The 25,598-nt window shown below is 44.5% G+C and overlaps 1 protein-coding gene across 7 annotated transcripts in view; it reads right to left on the bottom strand.

The window, feature by feature from the left end:
- dmd (dystrophin) overlaps positions 1 to 25,598 on the bottom strand; it is a 1,950,296-nt gene that overhangs the window by 1,125,928 nt on the left and 798,770 nt on the right. For all 7 annotated transcript variants that reach the window (XM_068040560.1, XM_068040554.1, XM_068040555.1 and 4 more), the window contains one exon: positions 8,957 to 9,127. In XM_068040560.1, coding sequence (XP_067896661.1) covers positions 8,957 to 9,127 — 171 coding nt within the window. The remainder of the gene's footprint in view (positions 1 to 8,956; positions 9,128 to 25,598) is intronic.

Raw genomic sequence — 25,598 nt, 5'->3', positions numbered from 1 at the left:
AGAGAATTCCAATAAATTGGTTAAACATGATTTCCTTTTCACAAAACCATGTTGACACTGCCTGATTGCCTTGAATTTTCTAAATGCCCTGTTATAACGTCTTTAATAATAGCTACAAATATTTTCCCTGAGACAGATGTTAAGCTAACTGGCCTGTAGTTTCCTGTGTTCTGTCTCCCTCCCTTTTTGAAGAAAGGAGTTACATTTACTATTTTTCAATCTAATAGAACCTTCCCTGAATCTAGGGAATTTTGGGAAATCAAAACAAACGCATCAACTATCTCACGGGCCATTTCATTTAAGACCCTGGGATGAAGTCCATCAGGACCCGGGTCTTGTCAGCCCGCAGCTCCAACAATTTGCTCAGTACTACTTCCCTGGTGATTGCAATTTTCTTAAGTTTCTCCCTCCCTTCCATTTCCCGAATTACAGCTAATTCTGGGATATTACTTGTATTCTCTATAGTGAAGACCAATGCAAAATACCTGTTCAATTCATCTGCCATCTCCTTATTTTCCATTATTAATTCCCCAGACTCACTTTCTATAGGACCAACGTTCACTTTATTAACTCCTTTCTTTTTAAAATATCTATAGAAACTCTTACTATCTGTTTTTATATTTCTCGCTAGCTTTCTCTCGTACTCTAATTTTTCCCTTGTTATCAATCTTTTCGTCATTCTTGGCTGTTCTTTTATATTCTGTCCAATCTTCTGGCCTGCCTCTCATCTTTTCACAATTATATACTTTTTCTTTAAGTTTGATTCTATCTTTAACTTTTTTAGTTAACCACAGATAGTGGGTCCTCCCCTTGGAATTTTTCTTTCTCGTTGGAAGGTATTCTTAAGTAAAACTAACTAGTTTGTAATTACCTGGGTTATCCCTGTCTCCATTTTTGAAGTGGGGCATCACATGTTACAACCTCTCATCCTCTGGCATAACTTTCCTTGTCAGCAAAGGAAAGTACAAATAGATACTGATAAGATGGGAATTCAATGGCAGTAAACATAAGGTGATGCATTTTGGTAAAACAAAACATCAGTAATTCTACATTGAATGGAAGTGGGCTCGGTGTTGTGAAAGAGCAAAAAGCTTTAGGGATACAGGTTCACAGAACAGTAGAAGCATCAGGTCACTGACCTGAAACATTAACTTTGCTTCTCTTTCCCAGTTGCTGCCAGACCTGCTGAGTATTTTCCAGCACTTTTTGTTTTTATTTCAGATATCCAGCATCTGCAGTATTTTGCTTTTATTTCAGGTTGAAAAAAGTGTAAACAAAAAGTTCCAATAGAAATCTAGCATTTATCTCAAGAAGTATAGAATGTCATGGTGCGCTTATGTCAATCTTTAATGAGGCCTCAGTTAGACTACTGTATATAATATTGGGCTGCACACAGTAAGAAGCATTTTGAGGCTTTACAGATGGTTCAACACCGATTTACTAGGATGCTGCCTGCAATGAAGAATTACAAATATGAACAAAGATTTGAAAGAAATTTTTAAAATGATCAAAGGATGGTAGATAGAAAAAGATTATGTTCAGAATTTGAGGGGACATGAATAAGGGGTGATAGATACAAGATTAAATGCAAGAGATTTAGAACAAAGAGCAGGACCAACTTCTTCACACACAGAGTTGTGAATTCACTTCTGGAGTTAGTGGTTGAGGAAGAAATCATGTCAACATACATGATTAGATTTGATCAGATGGATGAGCAAAAGGGGAGGATGGGATAGGGGAACAGGGTGGATAAATGTGGTGGAACAATATGTTTTCTCCGTACAATAATTTAGAAAATGATAGTCAGAGCCTTTGATATTTCTTCTCTAGTTTACCTCAGGATCCTCAAATGTAAACAGTTAAGTCCTGGTGATTTGTCTACTTTTAAGTAATTTCTTTAGCGCCATGCTTAGTTTAATAATAACACCTACTAACTTTCCTGCTTCCACATCTCTTTGAAAATTGAGGCAAAGTTCTCATTTATTATCCCTTCATCACTTCACTTTCCACTACAAGCTTATCGTTTCATCTCTTCACAGCCCTTGCTACTGATAACTGTTTTCTGACAGGCAATTTTTGATTAGAGATGTTATGAAATTGCTAATGGCAGTTTTAATTTCCTAAGGCTACATGTATATCTGAGGCATTCCATATCTACTGTCACTTCAGGAACACAAAGATGAAGCCAATCAATTGATTAAATCTACCTCACCTTCAGCGCATAAGCAAAGACTGCCATTGCTGGCAAGCAAGTTAGAAAATAAATAGTTACCTTTCATTTCCACTGAATTTGTTATACCAGAATTATTTTTAATCCACTGAAAAAGAACATATTTACTATTTACAAAGCCATGAAAATCAAGTGCCCCAATTTTAACTTTCACCTGCCCAATGGGAACAGGACACGCAGGGGGTTAAAATGCAGGCAGAATACTTACCTCCTCATTTGTGCTGTACTCTCACCCACTGCCAGTTTGACTCCAGCTTTTTGGGAGGCATTTGCTGCTGGCAACCAAGATCCTCATAAATATGGGAACTTTAAGGTATTATGATACAACTAGGATCTCAAAGAAATTTTAATTCACAGTTGTCCAAGTATTGACCAGAGCAAGAGCCTCCAAAGAAACCTAAATCTTTCCACCCATACACAACAGTGTTTTACTACCCAAATTTTAAGGGAATAGTCTAGCTCTATAATGGACCTGCAAGTTCCCTCATTAAAATCAATCTTATTTGGAACAAGAAGTTTAAAGATCATCTTACACCTTTAAAACTAAATTTGCGAACCTGCAGCTGTTCTCCCATTTGCAGCCACCATCTTTTTCATTTCACAGAGACTCGGCTGCCACTAGCTGAATCCTGCAATGTCCTAACATGCAGCTCCAGCTTGCTTCATTACTCAGCATTATACAAGAAGCATCTCTCAGCAACAGAGAAACTCTCCAGATGACACAGGTTTCAACGTTCCCAATCAGACTATAACACATACTGCTATAGAACACGATATTCTTAAACCCAAGAGTTCATTAAATAAATTTAACATGAATTCATTTAACTGCAAGAAATTCCCTTATTCTAACTCTTTTAAATTAAAAAAAAAATTATTTTAAAGACTTTGGGACCCAAAGTAGTAGTCTCTCAGATGAGATAGTTGAGGCAAATGTAGAGGTTAAAGCAAGCAAGTCCAGTAGGGGCAGGGGCAGGACAGGGAGCGTGGAAGGTCTGGTAGGCTAAACTGCATTTACTTTAATGCAAGCAGCCTTACAGGTAGGGCAGATGAACTCAAAGCATGGATCGGTACATGGGATTGTGATATTATAGCTATGACGGAAACGTCGTTGAGGGATGGGCAGGACTGGCAGCTCAATGTTCCGGGGTACCGATCTTTCCAGCATGACAGAGGTGGAGGTAAGAGAGGAGGGGGAGTTGCACTATTGATTAGGAAGGACATCACGGCAGTACTTAGAGAGGATATCCCGGGGGGAATGTCCAGTGAGGCCATATGGGTAGAACTTAGAAATAAGAAAGAGGTGATCACTTTGATGGGATTATACTATAGGCCCCCCAATAGTCAGAGGCAACTGGAGGAGCATATATGTAGGGAAATCACAGATAGGTGTAGGAATTATAGGGTTGTAATAGTAGGTATTTTAACTTCCCTAATATTGACTGGGACTGCCTTAGTGCTAAGGGATCAGATGGGGAAGAATTTGTTAAGTGTGTCCAGGATAGTTTTCCGAAGCAGTATGTGGATGGCCCTACTCGAGAAGGGGCTACACTCAACCTCCTTTTAGGAAATGAGGATGGGCAGGTGGTTGATGTGTCAGTGGGGGAGCACTATAGGACCAGTGACCATAACTCTATTAGCTTCAAGATAGTTATGGAAAAGGATAGGACTGGTCCTCCGGTTGAAGTCTGAAATTGGGGGAAGGCTAATTTCGATGGCATCAGACAGGAACTCTCAAAAGTTAAATGGGAGAAGCTGCTTACAGGTAAAGGGACGTCTGGCAAGTGGGAGGCTTTTAAAAGTGAGATAGGAAGAGTTCAGGGCCGACATGTTCCTGTTAGATGGAAGGGCAAGGCTGGCAAGTTTAGGGAACCTCGGTTGACGAGGGATATTGAGGGTATGGTCAGGACAGAGAAGGAGGCATATGTCAGGTGTAGGCAGCTGGGATCGAGCAAGTCCCTCGAAGAGTATAGGGGATGTAGGACTACACTTAAGAAGGAAATTAGGAGGGCGAAAAGGGGCCATGAGATTTCCCTGGCAGATAAGATCAAGGAGAAAAGATTCTATCAGTATTTTAAGAGCAAAAGGGTAGCTAGGGAGAGAGTAGGTCCCCTTAAGGATCAGTGTGGCAATCTACGTGTGGAGCCACGGGAAATGGGCGAGGTCTTAAATGAATATTTCTCGTCCGTATTTACCGTGGAGAAGGTCATGGAAGCTAGTGAGTTCAAGGAAGGGAACGCCGATATCCTGGAGCATATCAACATTACAAAGGAGGATGTGTTGGAGGTTTTGAAGCGCATTAAGGTGGATAAATCCCCAGGTGTATCCTAGGATGCTATGGAAGCAAGGGAGGAGATTGCTGGGCCCCTGGCAGAGATTTTTGTATCATCGTTAGCCACGGGTGAGGTACTGGAAGACTGGAGGATAGCTAATGTTGTGCCTTTATTTAAGAAGGGCAACAGGGATAAGCCAGGGAACTACTGGCCGGTGAGCCTTAAATCAGTGGTGGGAAAGTTATTGGGAGGGATTCTGAGAGACAGGATTTATATGCATCTGGAAAGGCATGGTCTGATTCGGGATAGTCAGCATGGCTTTGTGCTTGGGAAATCATGTCTCACGAATTTGATCAAGGAGATGACCAAGAGGATTGACGAGGGCAAGGGCGATGGACGTTGTCTACATAGACTTTAGCAAGGCCTTTGACAAGGTCCCGCATGGTAGGCTGGTCCAGAAGGTTCGAACACATGGGATCCAGAGTGAGTTAGCCAATTGGATACAAAATTGACTTGGTGATAGGAGGCAGAGGGTGGTAGTGGAGAGTTGTTTTTCAGATTGGAGGCCGGTGACCAGTGGTGTGCCACAGGGATCGGTGCTGGGCCCTCTGTTGTTTGTCACATATATTAATGACTTGGATGTGAATGTAAGGGGCATGATTAGTAAGTTTGCAGATGACACCAAAATTGGTGGACAGTGAAGAAGGTTGTCTAAGATTACAACAGGATATAGGTCAACTGGGAAAGTGGGCAAGGGAGTGGCAAATGGAATTTAACACAGACAAGTGTGAAGTGATGCATTTTGGGAAGTTAAACCAGGGCAGGACATATACAGTGAATGACAAGGCCCTGGGGAGTGTTGTTGAGCAGAGAGACCTTGGGGTGCAAGTCCATAGTTCCCTGAAAGTGGCAACACAGGTAGACGGTGGTGAAGAAGGCGTATGGCATGCTTGCCTTCATCGGCAAGGCATTGAGTACAAGAGTTGGGACGTTACAGTTGTACACGACGTTGGTTAGGCCGCATTTGGAGTATTGTGTGCAGTTCTGGTCGCCGCACTACAGGAAAGATGTGATTAAGCTAGAGAGGGTGCAGAAAAGATTCACAAGGATGTTGCCTGGTTTGGAGGGTTTGAGTTATAAAGAGAGATTGGATAGGCAGGGTCTGTTTTCCCTGGAGCGAAGGAGGCTGAGAGGGGACATGATAGAGGGATATCAAATTATGAGAGGCATAGATAGGGTAGATAGCCAGAGTCTGTTTCCCATGGTAGGGGTGATTAAAACTAGAGGGCATAGATTTAAGGTGAGAGGGAGGAGGTTTAAAGGGGATCAAAGGGGTAAATTTTTCACACAAAGAATAGTGGGTTTCTGGAATGAGCTGCCTGAGGAGGTGGTGGAGGCAGGAACAGTAGCGACATTTAAGAGGCATCTGAACAGGTACTTGAATGAGAAAAGCATAGAGGGACATGGAATTAATGCAGGCAGGTGGGATTAGTACAGATAGGCATTATGGTCGGCATGGACGCGGTGGGCCAAAGGGCCTGTTTCTATGCTGTACGACTCTATGACTTTATCACTTTAAATGACAGGCAATATAAATTAAAGAGTGCAATTCTAAATGGGGTGCAGGAACAGAGGGACCTGGGGATATATGTGCACAAATCATTGAGGGTTGCAGGGCAGGTTGAGAAAGTGGTTAATAAAACACATGGCATTCTGGAATCTATAAAATGGGGCAAATAGTGCAAATACAAGGAAGGTTATGATAAACCTGTATAAAACACCTGACTGGCCTCAAATGGAGTACTGTGTCCAGTTCTGGGCCCCACTTTTGTAAGGATGTTAAGGTATTAGAGAGGGTGCAGAAAAGATTCATGAGAACGGTTCCAGGGATGAGGAATTTCAGTTATATGGATAGGTAGGAGAATCTGGGTCTGTTCCCCTTGGAGAAGAGAAGATTAAGAGGAGATTTGATAACAGTGTTCAAAATCACGAGGAGTCTGGATGGAGTAGGTAGGGAGAAACTGTTCCCATTAGCCGAAGGATCTAGAACCAGAGGACACCGATTTAAGGTGATTGGCAAAAGAAGCAACAGTGAGATGAGGAAAAAACTTTTTTTACACAGCAAGTGGTTAGAAACTAGAAGGCACTGCCTGAGAGTGTGATGGGGGCAGATTCAATTGGGGCCTTCAAAACAGAACTGGATAATTATTTGAAGAGAAAAAATTTGCAGGGCTATGGTAAAAAGGCAGAAGAGTGGGACTCGGTGAGTTGCTCTGGCAAAGAGCCAGCACAGAATTGATGGGTCAAGTGGCCTCCTTCTGAGCTATAATCATTCTATGATAATGAAATGCAGCCTCTTCTACAGATCCTTTATTACTGGGAGTATATACAGGTAAGATACTGAGCAGCCAGGCAGGCGAGATGTGTCTGGTTAGCAATAGTGTTATCTACAAGTACCATAGCTGCTGTTAAATCACAGGAACAGCAACTACATTTGGGGAAGAAGTTTAAATTTTTTGATATTAATTTTACAACTATACAAAGCATAATTCTCCACTCATGTAACTTAAGAATAACTCTCAAGGATAAGGCCAGTATGAAGCCTTCCTGCAGAATACTCCAGTAAAAATTAAAAACCCAAAGTAGTAGTCATCGAAATTCTAGTCTTCTTATGCTGTCCTGATCACAGGTGCCACCCCACAGCATAAGACAACAAACAAACTGGAAGCAGTGGAAAATCTGAAAATAATCCAATCCTACATTTCATCTTATCTATTAGATAGCAAAAAACTGGATGCTGTTAGAAGTATATCAGTTAAAATGAAAACTAAAATTGATCCAGGCAATTTACCAAGGGAACAAAAAGACCTCTTGCTGAGTAAATGCTAGCTCTGCATTTGAACTGTGGCATGCTAGGGACACAGTTCCAGGCAATAGCTGTGATGGAAGTCCATACGAAAGACAAAATTGAGGTGTTCTGCACAGATCGATAATGTTTCCTTCCTCAAATCATCCAGTTGATCTATTTTGGCCTGCCTCATAGTTACCCTATAACATTACATTGAAAATATGGCTGGAATTTTATGCCCGCCCCACAGGAGCGGGCTAGAGGGGGTGGGGGTGGGGGGCGTGGGGTCGTGGGGTTGTAAAATTGAGTGGGAGGCAGGGGGTGCCATTCCCATCGCCTTTTCATCCTTGCGGGAGCGGCGGCAGTAAGAAACTGCCCACCCGGCCCAGGCTAATTAAAGCCCCTAAGTGACCAATTAACTGCCACTTAAAGACCTCCACCCGCCGCCGCTGTAAAACCTGGTGACTCCCTTGCGGACTTGGGGGGTGGGGAGGGCGCCTCCTTATTGACACCCTGTGCCCCACGGAGAGCTCCCCCAATGGGCCAGCCACCCTCACCGAACTACATTACCCCCCACCTCACCTCAGCGCCCGGGCAAATGTCCCCGGTGAGGCCCCACAAACTTACTTTTTCTTCGGGGATGGTGTCCTCTTGCTCTTCTCTCTGGCTGCAGTCCCAGCAGAGACCACCACTCCCGGTGGCGCTGCTGGGATTGTGAGCTACTGCCTACTGATTGTCCGGCGGCTCTTGAAGGCGGAACTTCCTGCCTCAGAAGGGTGAATGTCCCACCTCAGGCCAATTAAGGGCCTGAGCCACACAAAATCACAACGTGGCTCCCAGGCCCGGTGGAGGCAGGCTCACCCCTGACTTTTTGGCCAGTGAGCAGGGCCGTCTGCCAAACATAACATTCCGGCCTTTATATCTACCTGGGCCCAAACTAGGCAAAAAGCATCCAAAATAGTTTATTTAATAATAAGAAAAATATATCTGTGGAGAAAGAAACAGAGTTCATTTTTCAGGTCTGTGACGTTTCATCAGAACTGCTGAAAGGTCACAGACCTGAAATGTTAACTCTGTTTCTCTTTCCACAGATGCTGCCTGACCTGTTGATTATTTCTAGCATTTTCTGCTTTTATTTCAGATTTTCAGCAAGCACAGTATTTTGTTTTTGTATTAGTCTATTTAATACCTTGAAAAAGAAAATAATAGGGTAACTTTCAGAAGTGAGGCTCCTGGATATGAGCTCGGCTAGGAAGCATAAGCATAATACTAAAGGGCTGATCCTACAACCCATATTCCCGTTCAATGAGGCACCATACTGAGAACGGTGCCTCCCAAAATGAGCGTTGATGTCTTTGACATACTTTTTGCAAAAGAAGGTTGCTGTGTTCAGAGATAGTTAATGTTAAAAACACCTGAGCACAGTATTTCAGTACATGTCTCAATGTTATTGCTAATGATAAAAGAAGCCATCTTGAATTAACACTTGAGGAACCACTCTGTTAAATGCCAACAACATCTATTCAAATTTCTTAATAATTTAAGCTGAGGCCAAAGGTGACAGTCCTTTGACATTGTTTCCTCTGAAGATAGTAAAATCATTGTTACCTTACTCCAGGCGACCTCAGTGTCCAAATTAGTGGGCATGCCTTCAACCGCTGATCTCCTCGTCAGCTCAGCATCTGTTGCCGCCAGCCATTCTGTCAAAGCATTCACTTCCTTCCTGAGCTTGCGAGAAAATTTCAGAGACTTCTCCAGCTCTTGCTTTCCCTCGGTCACCTGCATGACAGAAAAATAGATTACATTTTCACAATGACTTTTTTATTAGTTAATCTACTGTGTAAAGTGTCAAATGTAACCAACCATAACAAGTTGTCCTCATTTGCAACTGGATAGTCTGATGAGTTATAAATTAAGGTTGCATTCAACTTAATACACTGTCTTTCATACCGATGTCATGAACTTGACAAAAAGTTTTCATTTCAATTTATTCACTTTTGTCGATTTTGTTCACTATTTTAAACATCTGGAAAGTTGGCACAGTTAGTCAGCCACATGTTACAGCAGCAAGTTTCAGTCCTGTTTGCCAAAGTAAAACCAGTCTTTGTACAGCAAACAAAGATTTTGCTGGTTCACAGCTTTTACTGCTCACAGGTGAAAGTATGGGTTTACTATTCACCAATGGGCTATGACTTGCTGTCACTAGAACTGTAACAAAAAGCCAACCATTGGCTAAATGTGTTCTGCTGCCAATTTTGCATTTCTACTTTGTTAGTTACAAATCTACACCGCATATATTAAGGCTATCAGCTTAAAGTGTACACGATGTAACTAGAACAGGGTTGTCCAACCTTGTTGCATGGGGTGCGGCACATTACAATTTTTGTCTTTACATGAGGGGGCTGGTGAGACAATTTCAGGACGATAAATTAAAATGTATTTTACTATTAATAAAAACAGCAACAAATGTGCATTTTTGTGAAGAAGCTTTAAATGAGAAAAATAATTTATTGACCTACTTTCTTTTCACTATGTTGGACACTGATTTAGTGACAAACCTGACATTTTTTGCTTGCACAAGTAGTCAATGTTTGCCTGCACACTTGACCGGATAGATATCATTCGGTCAGGAGTGATCTTGATCATTCTGTCTCCCTACCCCCTCACTCTTTCTCTCCCTCTCTCTCTGAGCCGCCTTTCTCTCTCTCACTCTGTTCCTCCCCCCCTTTCTCTCTCTTGCTCTCTGTCCCCCCCTCCTTGTCTCTCTGGTGCTCTCTGTCCCCCTTTCTCTCTCTGGCTCTCTGTCCCCCGTTTATCTCTTGTGCTCTCTGTCCCCCCTTTCTCACTCTCTCTTGTCCCCCGTTCCTTATCTCTCTTGTCCCCTGCTCTCACTCTCTCTTGTCCCCTTCAATCGCTCTCTCCCTTTCTGACAGTTGTAGACAGCGGCAAAGCTCAGCAGATAGTTCGCCAGTTTTCTTTTCTAAATTCAAGCTGTCAGTTTCACAGCTGGCAGGTCCTGACATCAGGAACAGCTGTTTCCCAACTTCAGACAGACTCAGAGTTTTCCAGCGGCCTTTGAAAAAACCCCGAGTCTGTCTGAAGTTGGGAAACCACTGTTCCCAATGTCAGGACATGCCAGCTGTGAAACTGACTTGCAATCTTTTTTAAAAGCCAGTCTGACAATGGGAAACATCTCATCTGTGGTTACAAACCACTGGTGAGGATGAGGAATGGCCCTGGTACAGTTTACGTCTGCGGGCCAGATGGAAACCTCTGATGGGTCGGATCCCGACCCACAGGCCATATGTTGGACGACCCTAGTCTAGAACATTACTTTTATAAAATACACCCATTTGTGACTTATTATTTTCCAGTTAGAAATAAACAAAACTATTTTTAAAACTCTATCATTCCCCAAGTATGAAATATATCAGGACTTTTGGTTTTAATCTTCTCCCCTCTCTTCCCCCACCTTTTCCCTTGCCTCTCCTTTGTTCTCCTCTATTTCATGAAGGTACTGAATTGTGCTGTGATTTGGTGCTATTGTGCTTTGGTATTTCAACTATGTGTCAATTCTTCATGCTAGACAAAGCATGGGAGTAGGCAATTCTATAGGCTGTGTTTGCTGACAATGCAACCACTAAGTGGCGCAGTACTTGCACATGCACAAATGCAGGCTCTTCAACTGGAACGTCAGTGTCTGCGACGTTCAGGCAGTTGCCAGGATTAAAGATGGCGCTGCTTAATTTATCACAGGAAATGCTTATGGCTAGATCGTTCTAGCAAACTAACCTTACAATAAGTTGGATGGGAGCCCAGTAATATGTTTCAATGTAATTATAGGATACTAACTCTAATCCTCAGATCCATTTAATATTCAAGTAATCCTATTAAATACAAAAGGAATTTTATGATTGATTTTCCATTGGAAGATAGTGAATTGGCACCCCAATCGATGGAAAAGAAAATCGGGCAGTGTATAAAATGTGCTTCCCATTCGTTATTGTGATTAATTTATATGACTGGCCAGGACTGATTTCACCCGAATGCAGCTATTAGCTCCTGCCCCACTGGCTGCTCTGGCCGAGGGGGGAGAGTGGCCAGTGGGGTGGGAGCGAGTGACGGGGATCGCACTCCAGCCTCAAAGTCTCCTATTCAGCCGCTTCCTCCAGCCGAGTGGGGGGCTGAATACCTGAGGATGCTTTATCGCGCATGCACGAAGATGGACCAGGCGCGGATATGCGATGACGTTGGCGCTGCGCGATGACGTCATCCCGGACATGTGCCACTTAGTCCTGGCAAGATGTAGCTGCGCATGTGCACAGCTTGGCACACTCTGATGACGTCAGCGGGCTGCTGCCTTGTCAGGAGTCACTCTGAATTCAGTATTGAGACTATCATAGATGAGTCCAAACATGTCTTCATTTGACATCCACACTAATGCACAATTAGGAAGTGAAATTGAAATTCATTGAAATTAGATGCAGGAGCCCTCTTGTTCTCTTCTCTCACCCAGGAGAATGGAGGCTAACTACCTTTTTCATTACCAATCCAATTGAGATCAACTAACTCAACATGAGACCAGGAAGCAAACCTGAGACATTTCTGTGTCAGTATATGTTACAGTAGGGATTAGGATTTCTGACTTTCCACCACAGATTTGGATGGTTCTTCAGGATAATGTGTGCTGTGTTTCAAAATTTATAACCTCTTCTTTCCCTATGGTCTCTCATTTGCTCCTTCTGTCTGTGTTAGGCATGGGAGTTAGCTGAGAGTTGTTAAAAATGATTAACGCTGCTTCCATTGCAGCCAGCATGAGCTGTCTGCTAATTTGCATGATTGCTCCGTGCAGCCAGTGCCAAATGAGCTGTTGATTAGCTGCATGCTTCTACAGGGAGCCCAAGTTCATGTGAGACTAGCACCACTCCAGCCTAGCCTGCACCACCTAAAGGGAAGGTGCATTCTGGCTGCAGCAGGAGCTGTAACTCTTTGTGGAAAAGAGTCTGAGCATGAAGAAAAGTCACTTATGGTACAAGAGGGGAAGACAGCATATTTCAAATTTCTCTGATGCTGCAATGAATGTCTTGGTGGAGGAGGTGGAGAGGAGAAGAGATGTGATCTATCCACAGAGGGCCAGGAGGCCCTCCAGGCAAACTTTGTGAAGGCAGTAAGACCAGATAGCCATGGCAGTCAATACCAGGAGTCAAGCCCCAAGGACCTGAAGTTCAATGACCACGCATGGTCAGGATCAGTAAATGTATCTTCAAATGCGAATATCCCACCAACTGCACTACTAGCCTCAAATGCTACTCAATGCACAACAACCTCATCACTTACCTACCAATAATCACAGCTCATACATAACATTGACCATTTCACCTCACACACATAACATTGCTGCAAGCCTCACACCTATATCTCATAGCTTGCACATATTGCTAGCTATTATAATAAAAGCAAAATACTGCGGATGCTGGAAATCTGAAATAAAAACAGAAAGTGCTGGAAAAACTCAGCAGGTCTGGCAGCATCTGTGGAGAGAGAAGCAGAGTTAATGTTTCAGGTCAGTGACCCTTCTTCAGAACTAGCTGTTAACCATGAATGCCTCATCAACCAAACATACTGTATGATGTGCACAGACAGACTTCACTTTGCTTACAGGACAAGTTGAGGCAACAGGATCTAACTGGCAGAGACAGGCACAGCTTCATATTCTTACCTCTATGGATGAGATGGTGGTCACCAATGGAGCCACCATCTGAGGCTGTGGCCAGTGGCAGACTGGAACCATCAAATATACCTAATCCTCCTGACATCCCACTTCCCCCTCATCCCACAATCTCTTCTGATTCGCACGCTGTAGGTGGTGCAAGCATGCACCCCTCCGCTCATCACAACCTTACCATTGTGACTGTCTCCTCTTAGATACCTCTCAGAACAGCAACTTGGCTAGGCAGTGATGAATGAGCAAGAGGTGGAAGTGCAAAAAGATAGCAAAGAAGAAGAAACACAGTCACTCGCTATCACACTTGCAGCCACCAGCTCAGATACTGACACTGCATGTACTTTAGAGAGCTTAGAGGCAGGATATGCCTGTGGTAAGACACCAGGCATTAGTGGCATGCAGCCTGGGCAGAGCAAATTCCAGCTCGTCAAAGGGTGAAGTCACATGAGTTCTGCTGCAGAGGGCTCAGCTGAGCACTTGGATGGAGCAGGAAGAAGGCTGATGGGCATGCACAATGACATTCTTGCTGCATTGGCAGGTCTGTCAGACAGCCTGCATGTAATGTCAAGCAGCATGCAAGAGTATGGCACTAACTTGGCACAGGGCTTGGCATAGAGCTTGGAGCCCATCCTTTCCGGTCTGGAAGTGGTGGCCAACTCCATTAGTATACTTGTGGACCCAAACGTGATGCACGTTGTGATGGCTGATGTCTCAGCTTCTATTGTAGTACAAGCAGAAGCTACCCAATGTCTGAGTGCTGGAGTGGAAGCCCAGACTGAAGTCATGCTGACTCAGCTTGCTGTCATAGAAGCTCAGACTCCTGCCATCATGTCTGTGAATGTGAGGCATCAACGGGGTTTGCAGGAAGTCGCAACAGTCCAGCAATCTGCTCTTCAACAGATTACTAGGATTGCTGAGACGCCACCCCAACAGGGTGGTAGTGGCTCCATGGAGTATGAACCTGCTGTCCTCTCTCAGGATGACAGAATTCGGCCTGCCAGCACTACCAGTAGGCTTGCTGTTGCCTGTCATACAGCCAGCCCAGACTACTGCTGCCTATGCCAAGATGGTGCAGTCTGATACCAGGCCTCCTAGGCCTAGAGCTACTCGAAATCGTCTTCCAAACTATCTGCAGTCTCCCCTACTGAAAGTTAGCAGCCTGCCACCAGTCATGCTGCAGTCATTGGGGTTGCACTGCAAATGGGATTAGGACAGGCAAAGGCACAAGGAATACAGGCACTAAAGGAATGCACAATGGTGCATGGTTTGATTTATAAATTTGGACTAGAATGTTTATTTTGCTTTTATTTTTTATTTTTGCATTGTGGTCAAGCAGACGCCATGACAGTTGAGAACAGAGGAAAGGTATAGTGTGGGACTGCTGGTGAATGGGAATTGGAGTTGCATTTACTGATGCTGCAGTTGGATGAATTGATCACAGACAGCCCATTCAGAAAGCAGCTGTGTTAGTTGCCTCCTCCCTTCCTCTTCCTCCTAGTCACTGTATAGCCCGTGGCAAGGGTTGTTCTCTTACGTTGAGAAGGTTGTTCAGCATGCAGTAGACCATCATGAATCTTGACATGCACTCTGCCAAGTACTGTGTAGTTCAAGCAGCAGAAGCATTCTTTCAGCATGGCAATGGTCTGCTCTATCATATTTCATGTGGCAGCATGGCTTTCATTGTATACATGCTGCCCACTCAAAGCAGAATGACTGTTCTCCTATCAATGACAGCCATACTGTCTACCTAGATAAGAACCAACAGTTCCTCGGCTCCATTGAACAGGTGCTCTCTGCCATTCCCACACAGAGTGCAGAAGCAAAATGGAACGCACTTTGAGACATCATTTATAATACTACACTCTCAACATATAGGAACCAAGAATGGAGAAATGCTGACTGGTTTGAGGCAAATGTTACTGTAATGAGAGCGGGTCGCTCTCATTAATTACGAGAGCGATCCGGGCAAGAAGACTCTGAATGCGTGAAGAGTTGCTTGAACTAAAGCTAGGTGCTGTGCCAATGACTACTGGTTCTCACTTTGCCAAACTATCCGGATGTGCTTCAACACAGGGCACACTAAGGGCATGCATGTAGGATGGGATCAAAAAGGCAACAGGTTCATCAGCAAAGAAAATAAAGGCAGGGGAGGCCATCCCCGACTGCAACAAACAGATGGAGAGATGGGTGGAACACTACCTTGAATTGTACTCTAGGGAGAACACGGTCACCGAGGAAGCTCTAGACACCATAGAGAGCCTGCTTGTCGTGGATACCGAACATACAGCGAAGGAGCTTAGCAAAGCTATTGACTTGCTTTCCATTGGCAAAACTCCAGGTGATAATGCTGTATTGTCTAAACTTATCAAGCACGGGAAACCAGCACTCCTGCAGCATCTGACTGAACTTCACTGTCTCTGCTGGAGGGAGGGGCCTGTGCCCCAGGATATGCAAAGATTGTGACCTCGTACAAGAACAAGGGCGACCCCAGCGATTGCAACAACTCTCCAGGCATCTCCCTGCTGAGCACTGTAGGAAAAGTATTTGCCCATGTTTCCCTTGTCAGACTGCTGATCTTGGATGAATGCATCTATGCCAAATCCCAGTGTGATCTCAGAACTGAAAGATCCACAATCAACATAACCTTCTCAGTATGGCAGCTGCAAGAAAAATGCCATCAACAAAGGAGACCACTATATAATGTCCTCATCGACCTCACCAAGACGTTCTATCATGTGAGCAGAGGTGGTCTATTTGAGCTGAAGAAAACTGGCTTCCTGTCGAAGCTGCTGAGCGCGATCTCCTCCTTCCATGACAACATGAGCGGTCAGGTCAACTACAACGGGGCAACATCAGAACTGAGAGCTCCAGTGGGGTCAAATAGGGCTGCGTCTGACGCCAACTTGCATTGGCATAGTCTTCTCTTTGTTGCTGTCATATGCCTTCAGTTCACCTATAGAGGGTGTCACTTACATACCAGAACTGATGGAAAGCTGTTCAGCCTTACCCACCTGCGATCCAAGACAAGAGTGCGGCAAACCCTCATCAGAAAGTTGCTCTATGCTGATGATGCTGCACTAGTATTCCAGACCAAGAAATACCGTCAGCAGCAAATGGTCAGGCTCTCATGCCTGTACAGAGTTTGGTTTGACCATCAGCATCAGGAAGACAAATGTCCTGGTCCAGAACATTGCAATACTGCCATCAATCAGCATTAGTAATGTGACGCTGAAGCTTGTTGATAGCTTCACATATTTCGGCTCCGCAATCACTAGCAATCTGTCACTCAATGCTGAAATCAACACGGGCATTGCAGAAGCTGCAGCTGTTATGTCCAAGCTGAGTAAGAGAGTATGGAAAAACAGCAACCTAACAGAGAACACCAAACTCCGAGCCTACCAAGCTTGTGTCCTCAGTTCACTCATCTACAGTAGTGAGACCTGGACAACGGATGCTAGGCAGGAGAAAATAATGAACAGTTTCCAGCTTGGCTGTCTCAGGCTTATCCTCGGCATCTCTTGGTAGGAGAAGATCACTAACTCAGAGATCCTGAAGCATGCTAATTCCATCAGCATACGCTCATTACTAAGCCTGCGATGGCCCGGCCATGTTCATCGGCTGGATGACGCCGTATATCCAAAGATCATCTGTACGGTGAACTGCCAGTGGTGGGTGATAACTTGCTGGATGTCCATACCCCCGCTACAAGGACATGTGCAAGTGAGATATGAAGATGGAGGACATTGACACAGACAGCTGGGAGACAGTCGCCGACGGCTGGGACTCTGGAGATTGACTGTTTGGAGGGGCATCGGAAGTGACGAGGAGAAACGGAAATCTCAGTTGGCTGAGAAGAGGGCCCAGAGAAAACAGGCCAGCAAATCCTGCACCTTCATCTTCAGCCACAGTAAAGCTCCTGAGCAACACCAGGAAATATTTAACACAAAGTTGACGACCTAGGCGCAAACCATCGTCTCTTGAGATGAAGGGCTGCCGGGTGGATGTTGCCCATGCATGTGTGGGTTGTGCACTGGAGTCATGAGCCATGTCATCAGAGAATGGCCCTGTTGCTCAGTAGCCAACCTCTGGTTTTTCGTGGTGGCCCAATTTTAGATGGTACAGTGCACTGCTGCAGAATTGACGCATTATGGCTGCTGCAAGGATTCTGGTCATTGGGACCTGCAGATATGCTGTGTATTGTTGTGGAATTACCTTAAGACCAGACCACCTTAAGGACTGCAAGTGCAGGTCATCAGAGGAAGTGATGTCGAGTCACACATGACCAGTCAGTTGTGAATGGAGCCCAAGATAGTAAGACATGTTCAATTCTAGCTCGTGCAGTAACCTTTTATGTATATATGTTCCAGTTCAGTGATGATAAAACTCCAAGTTCATTTTGGATATTACTTGTAGTGACTCTTCACAACAGTACATACACAAAAGAACAAGTAATATTCCATAGTGGCGGCACTGGAATCTATTTATTTCTTCTGAAGACCACCAAACATCACATCATAGCAACTTTTTTATTTTTCTCGAAGAATACATCAAAAGAGAGAACACGGAACAGCAAGCTGCCTACCTGCCTATCTGAGTAGTGGAAGATCCACCAGCACAGCAGCTAGCAAGAGATCCTACAACACTGCAGAGATCCAAGAGCACATCCAGGAACCTGGGAGGTTGGAATTCTGTGAGTACAGCAGGTATTTTGCCAGGAGATCATAGTTTTCACCTATCTGGCAGTGGGTCAAAAACTTTTTATAGTAGTAGTTGAAGCCATTAATGTTTGTTTCTGCTTTGTGGGTGAAGCCTAAGCTCAAAAGAGTGGGAAGAACTAGACAGGGCCATGGGAGGTCCAGCAAAGTGAGTAAGGCTGACTGTGGCAGCTGCAAGTACTGCAAGCTACAACTCTGTTTAAAAAAGTAGTTCACAGCTTTTAAAAAGCCATGTAAACAAAGTTGTGTCAACAAAGAGCCTGTCTGTCTCACAATTTAAAAAAAAAATCTATCTTAAAAAGCCTGCAAAAGTGAACTCGTCTTAAAAAGGAAACAAACGTTCCTGTGAAAAATACCTACAAAAGCCATATATTTATATAAACAAAAAGATAATTAAAACAATGGCTTTCAAATATCCAGTTATGGACTGAAAGGTGTCAGACATAGGGTCTGCATTTCAACAATTCTGACAGCAAATGAAGCTATGTTTCCTAGGCCTGGAAGTCACTGAACCAGAGAAATACTAAAAATTAAGATTGCACTGGGCAATGAAGATTTGAAACAGCTCAATACCTCAAGATCTGAAGAACTCTAATAAGATATAGACAATCCTGGAGCAGCAACTGAAGGTACAGCTAAATTTCTGAATACATAGGCTTTAGCTTAATACCTGCTGGCAAAGGCGAGATGAGTCCATTGACCAGTTTGCTCCAAGGTGCCGAGACAAAGCTCAATATTGTGACTTCGCTGATACTGAATTATCAGAACAGAGTATAGAGCTTGTAATCCCGGTCTACCCCACTAGAAGCCTTTCAAAAAGACCTGCTAGAAAGGAAGAAAGGGCACACCATAGATGCACTGCCCTTTGATGGAAGGAAATTTGAAGTCATCATGGCTGGGCAGCAACAGTTACAAGCATTGGGGGCGGCTACAGCAATCAGTATGGTAACCAAGGCTCAGAAGTCCACTAAGCCTTGTGCAAATGTGCCCTGACTTTCCCATTTCACAGTTTTCCAACCTACCAGGACCAGGGTAAAGCTTGTGGCATGCGAAGACATTCGTAAAGGCAATGCAGATACTGCACAGATAGTGCACACAAGCATGGTGGCTGATCACATGCAGAGACAACATCTGCAAGAAAGGATGGCACAAGCAACAAGAGGTATGCCAACAAACAAAAAAAGCCCAAGCAGATATATCACGTCAGCAGAGAGACAGACTGCCAGGAGGATACTGATGAAGAATGCACTCATGTGAACAGCGAGCAAGCATTCTGTTACGAGCTCACAGGACACCAGTCTGGTGTGGACTCTGTCTTTAATGAAACTGACTGTAATGGCTGCCCCCAGTCAGAGTGTCTCATGGTAGAGGTCACTTGATTACAGGAAGCCAGGAGGCACATTGGTAAAGTATTGCATTTCTATCCCAAACATCCCCCTTTACATACAAAAAAAAATTGCATGCATTATCATTTGCACTGTGAATTACCCAAGTTACCCACGATGCACACAACTGTTCTCATGCATTAGTAGCTTGTCATTCTTGTCAGTCTCTGCACATGCATTGTACAGATAGTCATTAAATCCTGGTGGTCTTTTAATGGTGCGTGTGCACATTGTCGTTGGTTGTTCATCTGATTGATTTTCCTTCTCTGGCGAGTGTCGCTCCCTTGTCACTTGTTGTCACGGTAACTGTTGTTACATTTCCATTGTTGGGGTGCTGTGGACCTCTGGGGCTGATGTTTGTTCTGTGTTCTGTGCAGTTGGTGAATTCTCATCTTCCTGATTTGCCACCTGCCGTGAAGGAACAGCTTCTCCAGTTGTGCGTATGTGCCGACAGTTGCGACGGTGTACCTGGTCCTTCACTGCCACTGCATATACAATTGAGGTGACAACTGGTCTATGCAGGTCCCAGGTTGCCACCTGGGCTGTCTCTTGTTGAGCACATTGAAGGTTTGTACCCTGACTGCTCTCCAATGCTCAATTCTGGCAATGATTCGGCAGTTTTGTCAAAATGAAATTTGGCTTTCTGCCATTTCACCTTGATTTTGTCTGTCTGCTCTGCAGAATCCGATTGCTCCTTCACCACAGCCTCCACCTCAAGCACCTGAGCAGGCGACTGCCAAATCGTCCTCTTCCTCGCCGCCTGTATCACTCGCGTCACCTTAAGACGGCAAAAGCGTTCTCACTCCAGCGCTGGCGCCCGCTCCTGTAGGCCATCTCCTGGGTTTTCTCTTTTTGCACGTTGAGGGTTACCAGCTTAGACTTGCTTCTGCTGAGATGAGTGGCTTTTGCTTGCCATCTATGATCTGGAACTCCAGATCTGCGTTCTTGTCATTGCTTTAGGCTCTGAGTAATTTGTCTTCTTGGCACTAGTATGGTGCCAGCATATAGCCTCAACCTTACTTTTGAGGGCTTCATTTTTGGATTGCGAACGTTGAGCCACTTTGCACAGGTCTGCTAAGGTCATGATGTTGCATGACGCACCAGTGTCTATCTGGCACTTTATGTTGACTTGATATTTTCCTTCTGCCGTCACAAACCATTTGTCACTGATCGACCTGTCTGAACCAACTCGTTGTATGGTGTATAGTGATTCGTCAGACTGTGCGGCTGATATCTCTCCAGTGGCCATCTGTACCTGCTTGTTGTGCTTCCTTCTAGCCAAACTCTTGCATGCAAAATACTTCAGCTTCTTGCAGTGAGAACACTTCTTTCCCCACGCTGGACATACTTTCTTTTCCCGTGCACGATGTCCTCTGCAGTATTTGCATCCTGCCCTTTGTCCGTAATCTTTCTGCCCTTTCAGCCTGGAATGTCTATCAGCATAATGCAAGGCCTGGTCTGTTCGGCCATGAATATGCTCTCGCTGCTGATTTACAACCTCAACACTTCTGCACATGTTGATCACTTTCCTGACAGTAAGCTTCTCTTCTCTTAGTAGATGTTCTCTCACTGCGGGATATCTTATGTCTACTACAATCCTGTCTTTAATTAGATCATCTTTTAGTTGCGCAAATTCACATGATTCTGCGAGCTGTGTTAATGCAGTCACATATTGATCAATGGACTCTTTTTCATCTTGGGCCCCAATATTGAATACATAACATTCATAGCTTACATGAACTTGGGGTTCAAAGCATGTCTTCGAAGCTTTCAAAATTTCTGCTGTCTGTTTTTTTTTTGTTCTTTAGAGAGATTTAGGGAGGAATTCACTCTAACAGTCTTTCCCCAACAGTGATAAAAGTGCAGCTACTCACAGCTGCTCTGGTTTGTGAATTAAATCTGTTGCAATTTTGTAATTTTGCCAATGCGAGTGGAAGAACTGCCAGTTCTGTTTCATATCACCTTTCATTTTGACCAGCGCAGGCAGAGAAAAATTTGCAGCCATCATCTTACCCTGTGCTTTCAGCTGTTTCTTCCTTCCTTTTCTGTGGCTTCTTGTAGCTTTTAGCAGTTGTGACCATTCCTGTGGCCTTTGTTCTGTAGCTATGCTTCTCACAGCTCTTCAACACTCAATCTCAGCTCCGCTCTGACACATGTTCCGAGCTCACTAGGCTGGTGTTGACTCTGTCTTTAATGAATGACTGTAATGGCTGCCCCCAGTGAGAGTGCCTCATGGTAGAGATCACATGACTACAGCAATCCAGGAGGCACATTGGTACAGTATTGCACTTCAATCCCAAATACATTCCACATAGTCAATCTGGATCATCATGTGGTCATGCAGGCCTCCACCTGCCAAGAACGAGGGACTCATATTTCACCACATGAGCATTAAAACTTAAAATTGTTGATGGGAAGAAAAGAGGGCCTATCACAAGGAATTGCCAGGCCCCTCGCCAGAAAGACCTTTTTTGCACACTAGCAGACAGTGTTGGAACAAAGAAACCAGTCTCTGCTCCCTAATACACAGAGGACGTGGTCAGACCAGTTTAGTCACATGACTAACTGGCTGTTGGAGTTTTTTGAATTTGAACTTGCCACAGAGTTTTAAAACTGAGAAAGCTGTTTGCTTCTGGGCTGAAAAGACCTCTCCTGACTGCTCTCATCTTGCTTTCACCAGCTTTAGAAACCACTGAAGACACATTAACCCCAAGAAAGAAAAGTCTCCTACAGTGAACAAGGTTTAAGAAGAATACTGGGCCCCAACAAAAAACAAGAATTACCGACAAGCAAGAACTATAGTGAGCTCGAAGCACAGCAACAAGAAACTCTTCTGATATTGCCTCAAACTTCTCTACTTTATTTATTCTTCTGCTCTTTTCTGTCTCTATTTGCATGTGTGTATCGCATATGCATGCTAACGTGGGGCGCGGCATGCATCCGTAGGCATTAACTGAACTAGAATTTAAGTTTTAATAAATTTCACTTTTCTTCTTTAAACCTAAGAAAGCCTGTTTATGCTCATTTCTTTGCCTTATAAGTGGAAAGTGGTGAACAAGGATTCACCAAGGGGGAGCTCAAAGCACTTGTTTAAAATTAAAACCCTGTTACAATAAGACCAGGTGAAGGCTGAGAAAGACCCCGAGACACCTTTCTTACCTGGTCGTAACAGAATTTGGGTGCTAGCATCTGGAATTTTACCCACAGACAAACAAGAGAAATTGGAAGCGGGATGCCAAATTGTTCCCAATCAAAAAAGAATACAGGGTTTTTTGTGGTTGTGTGTGATTGAATACAAACATGTCTGCAACTGAAACTACTAGCTCTCCATGACAGGGTGCAGTGACATGGGATAAGTCAAGAGCACTGTCGATGGAGGAGTTGAAGAAAATGGCTGAGCAGTGTGGGATCACTGTACGTAGCAAGGCTAGGAAGTCTGAACTCCTAAGGCTAGTGGCCAACCATTTTTCCCTTGAATCTGAAGAAGCAGTGTTAGAAGCAGACCCAGACAGGGTACTGCTCGCAAAGTTATAATTGGAACAAAGGAAACATCAATTAGAGGAAAGAGAGAGAGAGCCTTCCTGAAGGAATGGGAAGAGAAAGAGAGATAGGAGCGAGAGAGAGAAAGATTATTCGAGTAAGAATCCGAAGGGAGAGATCTGAAGTGGCTTGAGATAACTAGGGGGCGACAGAGTAACCTCAGTGAAAGCATGGCCAATATGGAGGAGCAGAATTCAGGGCTGAATACAAAATTGCTAAAATTAATTAATTCCAAAATTCAATGAGGAAGACGTGAAAGCATTTTTTATGTCTTTTGAGAAACTGGCAAGGCAGCTAAAATGGCCAGCTGAGACCTGGTCTCTTAATACAAAGCAAGCTAACTGGAAAAGCCCATGAGGTTTATTCCTTGTTGCCAGATGAGAGTTCATCAAATTATGAACTGACCAAAAATGCTATCCTTGGGGCATATGAATTAGTACCCGAAGCCTACCGCCAAAAGTTTAGAACCCTCAAAAAGCAAGCTAACAAAACTTAACTGGAGTTTGAAAGAAGTAAGCAGCTGGCTTTTGACCAGTGGCTCAGGGTTCTTAAAATACAGCTCAGCTATGAGACTCTCAGAGAAGTAATTCTGTTAGAGGAATTTAAAAACTCTCTCCCACTCTCGATAAAGACCCATGTAGAGGAGCAGCGGGTCCAGGGAGCCTGACAAGCAGCCATTCTAGGCCATGAGTTTGCTTTAATTTATAAGTTGGTTTCCCAGAGGAGAACTTTTCCGAATCAACCCCACAAATCCAAAAAGGACAAAGGGTGGGAAGGTAATTTCCGCCTAGGCAGTCCTGGGAGAGAAAGGAAAGCAAGAGACGCAGGGGGCCCTCCTCCAGCCAAAAAGGAAGGTGCTGTGAGCAAGAGCGGTAGGGTTAATCAGGGCACACCCGCTCTGTGAAGACAGGGACCTGATACAAAGCACAGCAAAACAAGCTCTGGCTTTAACTGCAGTAAAGGTGCAACCCAGGAAGCTTACTATGGCCAATGCAGGAAAGGTTAATAGGATTCCTGAAGGTTATCCGGGTTTTGTGTCTGAAGGAAAAGAAACCCCATACCCCTCGAGAGGGGCAAGCAAGCCCAGAGTGATTCTCAGGGACACAGAGGCCAATAGATCCCTTTTACTGAGAAAAGGCTTTATCTTTCCCCCAGAGTGTGGAGGGAACACCAAAAAGGTGGTGAATGGTATTGGAGGGCAGTGTTTGCCTGTATCTGTATACCGCGGAGTGCAGCCTAGTTTCAGGACTGGTGACCGTAGGAATTGTCCCGAGATTGCCTGTGGAAGGGGTTGACCTGCTCCTAGGTAATGATCTGGAGGGGTGAAGGTGGTAGCCCCCCCGGTAGTGAAAGAAAGACCGCAGGAGGTCAGAGAGACAGGGCCGTGGCAAGAGACGGTCTCCTGCAGTTTCTCTGAATGTGTAGTGGGTCAGGCCATGATCAAACTAGCTCCCCCAGAGGAGATTGGATTGACACTGAAGGCAAATAACCATGAGGTCTGCCTGTCCAAGACTTTCATTGGAAAGTTAGGAGACCCAGCGAATGAATTAAATGGATTTTATCTCGGTGATACTCAGCGAGCCGACCCAGTATTGCGAGAGTTAGCACAGGCTGCCCAATCTGAAATTGAAGCAGAGGGAGTCCCTGACTGCTACTATTTAAAGAATGAGGTACTGATGAGGAAATGGAGTTCTCCTCACAGACCTGAGGGCAAGGAGTGGACAGTAGTTCACCAGTTAGTGGTGCCACAGAGGTACTGGGGAGAAATATTAAGAAGGGCCCACGAGATTACAGTGGCTGTACATGCCAATATACAAAAGACGAAAGCCCGCATAAGACAGCAGTGTGACTGGCCAAAACTCCGCAAAGATGTGGTGGAGTACTGCAGGAGTTGCCACATGTGCCAGGTTGAGAGGAAACCCCAGCCAACAATGAAACCTGCGCCCCTAAGTCCTGTCCCGGTGTTAGGAGAACCCTCCAGCAGAGGGCTGAACAGTAAGGGACCTGTGCCAAGAACAAAAGGGGATAGGCAGGTACACGTGCTGCGAAAGTTTAGAAAGAGAAGGGGAAAAAGTGACCAAGAGGGCAGGTTAAAGGAAGTCCAAGAGGAATCCCAGATGAAAACCCCTCCAGTCAACCCCGAAAAATTTGAAAAGTTAGACCCCACATCCTCCCATGAAATGCAGACTCTAGAAGCACCTCATCAGAGTTCCGAACAGCATTTAAAGGAACCTGCAAAGACAAATAGAGACCTCTAGGGGGCACAAAAACCATGAGGGTGATGCCTCACCTAGTCAAAGTGCACAGGAGTGCAGTTAAGCCTGCACAAATACCTGCAGGTAGGAGTGTCCCAGAGAGCAAAGGGGAGATTAACAAAGAATCCTCCCCCACAGTCAGAGGAAAAGGGAACTACCTATCCCCTGAAGCCAAGAGCTTTTGCAAGACTCAACAAAGCACTGAAAGAGAGTTCACAATAGACCTGCCCACGACCAACTCTCCTGGAAAAAACATTGCCTCAACAGTAACAAAACCCACTGCAGTCATGGCAATGGGCAAATTGAAGAAAAGCTTCCCGAGAACCACATGGCTACTGGGATGCCAAGAAAGGGGAAGGTAAAGCAGCACTGGCACCCAGAAAAGACAATTCTAACAGGCTTTAAGATTGATGAATGAATGGAAATGAATGAGAGAAATGCATGTTTTTTCTTTCTGTATCTTATATTTTTCTCAAACCTTTTAATGAAATGCACCGTTTCTTTTCAAATCGCATTTCATTCCTCTGGGTGTGGCGATGTTATGCAGGCCCCCATCTGCCAAGAATGAGGCACTCATATTTCGCCACATGAACATTAAAACTTAAAATTGTTGATGGGAAGAAAAGAGGG

The sequence above is a fragment of the Heterodontus francisci genome, chromosome 10 (genome assembly GCF_036365525.1).
Source record: "Heterodontus francisci isolate sHetFra1 chromosome 10, sHetFra1.hap1, whole genome shotgun sequence".
Lineage (NCBI taxonomy): Eukaryota > Metazoa > Chordata > Chondrichthyes > Heterodontiformes > Heterodontidae > Heterodontus > Heterodontus francisci.
Note: the sequence above shows the minus strand (reverse complement) of the source record. Positions and strands in the feature narration are given on the sequence as shown.